Source organism: Cystoisospora suis, assembly GCF_002600585.1.
Source record: "Cystoisospora suis strain Wien I chromosome Unknown contig_4553, whole genome shotgun sequence".
Taxonomy (NCBI): Eukaryota; Apicomplexa; class Conoidasida; order Eucoccidiorida; family Sarcocystidae; genus Cystoisospora; species Cystoisospora suis.
This window is the reverse complement of record NW_027157345.1, coordinates 1-5434: the sequence shown is the minus strand read 5'-3', so window position 1 is coordinate 5434 and position 5434 is coordinate 1. Positions and strand designations below refer to the sequence as shown.

The following is a 5434-nucleotide window of genomic DNA, read 5'->3' as shown; positions in this document are numbered from 1 at the left end:
CTGCCTGGTCGAAGTGTGCCACAGTTGAGCAGCCGTCCGGCTGCTCCAGTAACATGTTTTCCCGGACTTGACATGTTCGAAATGCTTGCGGGGCGGCCTATCGCGGCTGAGAGCCGTGAGAATACCGTTGATGTGGTGGCGGGCATGTGGTAGCCTGGAGAAGTTGGTCACCAGGACTGGTGGATGGCACCGTTCCCACGACCTCGCCAGCACGCGCCCTAGAAGTCCTCGAACCACTTTTCTAGGCCCACTTTGTCCGGAAGACGTTCATCGTCATCGTCGTTAGGCAAGAGGCGAAGCTCCTTGAAACCCTGCAAGTTCGTCGCGGGCTCCAAACTGCCTCGCCGATAGCTGGTGGGGCCTCCGCCCGAAGATGCTGATCCCGCGGAGCGTGACCCGTTTTCCATAGAGGCAAGGAACTCGGCTGCGCGTGACGGGCGGAAATGACAGGCACAAGCGGGACATCCTGATCCGCGAAACTGGGCTGTGCTGACCCCTTAGTGACGTCAGGCAGTGGTTGCGCAGCCTGGTGAATTTCCTGAAGAACCCCGGAGATGGGCCACGGGCAGAATCGTGACCGGGTATCTTCCTGAAAATGAGACGCGAAGAAGCGGTACGGAGCAGCGGGGATATTCTCCTCGGACGTCACACTATACAGAGCCACCGTCAAACAACCGACGCAGAACCACGAAATATCCAGATCAGCCACCGTGCCGATCAGGCACCGGAAAAATTATTGCCCCTACAAAGGTATCTCACCTCACGGCACCGTTTGTGCTGCCGCCGCAGCTGATGCAGTGCGCGAAGGTTCGCCGGTGCTCTGGATTGCAACGGCGGCCGCGCTTTCCGTCACCTAACACGGTAATAAATAAAAGACAACTCAACGCCTTCTCTCCTAATAGCCTACGGCGCCGAGCGGCGTCTCCCTCACGCCGTCGCGGTAGGGCCCCCGGCGACGACCGTAGCCCGTGCAGCGGTTCCTCAGGTCCACCGTCTTCCCGCGGCCGTAGCGCGGACTACAACGCGGGCGTCACATTTACTCTATAGCAGCAGAACCATGTCGAACAGTGGCAACACTATTTTTGCCACACTGATTTTGCTTCCTTTTGTTGTGGTTGCGGCGCGCCACAGGCCTGCCCGAGGCGGTATTATCTGTGCCCCCCGGCGTGTCAGCCGTCTACACGGGGTCCTGGAGGCCGGCGACCTACTCTGTCTCTGCTCGCCTGCTGCCGCCGCACGGCCTAGGCGAGAGGCTGATCGGGACGCCGGGTCGAGACCGTGTGCGGTACTGCGTCTTAGTAATCTTGCGTCCATCGTAGACTCTCCGTAGTCAATGCGCTCGCACTGTGCGTTAAATGTTGCGTTTTTACCAGCGTGCACTGCCTAATGGAGGACAGCTTCGACAGTCTACCGGGGCAGGGTCCCGCGGTGCCCGTGACTCGCCTCGGCGGTCGGACGGGCCATCAGGCACGTCCGTACGCCGTAGAAGGGATTGTACAGTCCCACCAGCTCAAAAGTGGGATGGCGCAACGGGGTACTAGTATTCTGTGAAAGCGGAGAATGCGGGGGCTCGAAGGACATGGGAGAGTTGCAATACGACAGCTGACATGACACCGCAGTTGGTCAGAAGGCCGCCCGCGAGGCGGCGACGCCTGTGACGTGCCTCGCGCCGTGCCCTTAGTGGCTGCTGGAAGAACGACAGGTCTGGTGTGGTGAGTGGTGTGCTGTGTTCCTGGTTCGTTGCGTGCTGTGCCGTGCGGAGAACTGCCGCCCCCGACGGGTCCGCGACATTGCTGGGAGTGCTGTCTGTGAGAGTTGTCGGCATGTGGAAGACAGGAACGGACTTTCTAAGAGATGGTTCCCACCGCTACAGGCGGCACAACGACGCGCAGCGGTGAATTTGGGGCTAACGGGTGGACAGTTCAGACCAGTCACCGGTGCCTCAGCGTCATCTGTATACAGTCTATGCAATGTGAACGCACCCAGGGTACAGAAAGTGGGAACAGACCCGGCGCCTTGGTGCGTTCGGAACAGAGGGAGCTTACGCGCAGACTACAGGCTAAGCGACCGACTTTTGTAAAACGCGGTCGCTCAAATAACCTGTCTACCGGCGATGAAATGCGGACGTCGCATTGATACATGAAAGTGGGAAGAGACCCGGCGACTTAGTACGTCAGGAACAAAAGGAGCGCACGCGCCACACACACACGCGTGTGGCGCGTGCGCTCCACAGCTGAAACACTTCTGTGGTGGGGGAACCTCAGGGTCGGGCTAAAAAGAATGACGTTGCGGTGCGAGTGGCACGGTGACGTGCTGGTGACGCGCGCGTGACGCTGCCACGTGGCACCTCGGAGCGGCTCGTGGAGGACAGGAGACGGTGGGCTTCTCTTTTATTGCACGGGGTGGAGAGGCACCCAAAATAAAGTTCTGCGCAGTTTCGTTCTATACATAAAGGAAAGCTTGCTTGTGAAGGAATAATCTCACGTAAGCCGTATTGCGTACGGGCACGGTTGCAAAGAACGTTCGTACTCTTCTCAACTGCTTTCGGGTTTTCCAGCGTGGTCGCCCAGCAGGGCGAAGCTTACTCCCTTCTCTTTTGTGGCAGGCGGAACGGAAGGGCGGGAGTCGAAAGGACGGGCCGTTGAAGGAGAAATTATGCGTGTTTGTCGTCGCGCACGATTTTTGTGGAGCCGCTGTTTTCCGTCATTCAGATAGGCGGGATCCGCTTTGTTGTGGAAACGGGATTTCAAACCCCTTGCCTCTTTTTCGTTTTCTATCTTTCCATGCCATTCTTATTTCCCGTGCGTGGTATTCTCATCCGTTCTTAGCTGCCCTGCGTGTCCGTTTTCTGCCTTTTCTTTCATCTCCGGGGACCTGCTTTTCTCCAGCTTGGATCATACTGCGTAGCTTCACCTGCTCTGTCTGCGTCGACTGCTTTCTTCCTACGGACGGTGTTCAGCACTTTTGTTTGCATGTGCTCTGGCGCGCTTTCTGCTTCACCGCTACAGTCTAGCCAGTTGTCAGACACGCCTGCTTCTGGAGCTGGAAGTTGTGCTCCCAAGTAAGCAGACGGTTTAGGAGTGGAGGTGGGGGAAGGAGTAGTCGTCTAGAGCACCGCGGGGAGCACACAGGAGCAAGCTCTATTTTCGGGGAGTCTCTGCACTGCAGCTGACTTCTTTGAGTCCTTTCACGCCGCCCTTCTTGCGCTCCCGAGACGAGGTCTGTGTTCTAGGGGCGCAGTTCATGTGTTTTGACTGCGGCGCGGTCAAGGCAAGAATAAGTAGTTACTATCGCGCGCTGTTCTCCAGGTCGTAGTGCCACAGAGAAGTCACTGCGATCTGATAATGCAGCTATTGTATTGATGAAACCCCAACCATGGTACTGCCGAAGTTGGCCGTGCGGCATATGCGTTTCGGTGGCCGACATGTTCCGGAAAGTTATCGCTTGTTGCCGCCACGGTAGCTTCCCGTAAGCGCGAGAAGGGATAGATAAAAGCAGTTAATGAGACAGGTGTGTCGTGGTCGTGGGGCGGAAATACTCGGGGCCAGTCCTGGGGGTTCTTGACTGTACGAGTGTGCGAATGGTTAGCAGCGGCTATGCACAAAGGCAGATCCGCTCCGAAGCGCCCCTTCCCAGTGCCTCTTAGTTCTCCAGTCCTGTTCCTCGTTGGCGCCACGGAGGTACCGGTTTCTTTTGTGGATCAGGTATGTCGACGGACGGCAGCCGTCACATTGCACTTGCAAACAGACTTCAGCGCCGCTGTGAATCTCCGGTTTCGAATTTTTGCTTTTTGTCTACCAGTGTTGAACCTCGACTTCGGGAGAAGGCATACTGTAACTTGTCGTTGCGTTCTCGAATCTTTACCTGGTGGGTTTTTTTCTGGAGATGGACATTGTGGCTGGAGAGATCGCCGCGGGTATTGTTCGCAGTGCACGTTCTTCGTCCCCTGTCATGTGGCGGTGTAGCTTCGGCCTTCGTTCTGTCCCAAACCACCATTGTTCACCCCAGATAGACCGCGGCAACTTTCCCTAATGGAATATGTATCAGCAGAAAAGCCACAGGGCGACCCTGTTGATGCTCCTTCTTCTCTGAAGGGGTCCAGTGTTTCCCTTGTTGCGTCAACAGGGGAAGCGCCGAGGATTTTTCATGCTCTTTCGTCCGATTCGATGGCGGTCTCGGTGCCTTCCCACACTCTTTTGCAAGAGACAAGGCCGAGTGTAGTGGGTGGTGGAGGGGCTCCTCAGCTTTCTACGTCTCATCCCCGGTCAGCAACAATTTCATTTCGGCATCTGCAGGGAGTGGATGCGGGTGGCGGTCTGTCCACGGCAGCCGCTCCGGCAGGGCTGTCGTCGTCAGGTGGTGGCCGCCGGCCGCCTGGTCTGGAAGAGGAGGACGGGGCACAAAGTGCAGGACCATCTCCGCAGAACACTCTGCTGGTTCACTCTCTTTCGGGGGCGGCGGTTACCAGCAGCACGCCGCAGCACCTGCATCCTGCCGTGTTCTCTTTCCAGACACACGGTGCCACTCCTTTGTTGACCCTAGGGTCTGCTTCTACCACGGCGTCTTCAAACGTTTCTCTGCAGCATCAACAGCTGCAGCAGCTACACCAACTTCGGCAGCAGCACTCCTCGAATTCCACTTTGCTTCCGCTTACAACGTCGCCTCTTCTTCTGGGCACCTCGGCGGGGAATGCGCCAGCGGCAGCTCCGTCCGATCTCTCTTCTGGCGCTATAACCGCAACTGTCTCTCCCCATTCTACCGGCTTGATTTCCTCGCACTTTTCCCCTCATCCTCATAGCCATGCCTTTTTGTCTGCAGCCCCCCAGCATCCATCGTGGCTTAGCAGTGCTGGTGCGTCTTTCGATACGCACTTCGGCTCGGTAGCGGGAAGTGTCGCTGCAGCTCCTGCTTTTGCATCATCGTCTTTTTCCTTTTCTCCGTCGTCTCCTAGCGTAAGCACAACAGCGGAGGCCGCAGCCCTGGCCGCTGCTATCGCTGCAGTAAAGGTAGAACCTGACCGACCAACATCAGAGAGTGAGGCACTCCGTCGCGATGTGAGGCCCGATGCTGAAGGTGTAGCGGGACGTTCTGCGGGTGAGGGACCGGTGCCCTCAGAAGGCGCGTCTAGCAGCGAAAGCGGTAGCGCTGCCGGTAGCAAACAGAGTTCAGCGATTGGCGCGGGAGTTGGAGAGTGCGGAGTCGCAATGCCAGACATCGGGGGGAGCGATTCTCGGGAAGCAGGTACCAGTGGAAAGACGGATTCAGGTGTGCTTTTGTCGGTAGCCCCGGGATTTGGCACTGCCACAGTAAGCGTGGCGGATCCAGGGAGGCCGGCAGCTGGTGACCTACAAGCATCTCCGCTGTCGGACGTTGGCGGTGCTGATCAGGGTCAGTTGCCCCCGGGTGGTGTGGCAACACAGCAGGTCCATGTCGG

At 57.6% G+C, this 5434-nt stretch overlaps 2 protein-coding genes across 2 annotated transcripts; both read left to right on the top strand.

The window, feature by feature from the left end:
• Positions 1-990: 990 nt before the first annotated feature.
• Positions 991-1864, top strand: CSUI_008225 (uncharacterized protein). The gene has a single exon (XM_068068360.1). It carries the CDS (start codon positions 1058-1060, stop codon positions 1328-1330), a length of 273 nt encoding a protein of 90 aa, XP_067919665.1. The 5' UTR covers positions 991-1057; the 3' UTR covers positions 1331-1864.
• A 570-nt stretch (positions 1865-2434) lies between these two features.
• Positions 2435-5432, top strand: CSUI_008224 (uncharacterized protein; the record flags this gene model as incomplete). Its single annotated transcript, XM_068068359.1, has 1 exon — positions 2435-5432. A coding segment is annotated over exon 1 (1401 nt), but the record flags the coding sequence as incomplete, so codon positions are not given.
• Between the last annotated feature and the right edge of the window lie 2 nt (positions 5433-5434).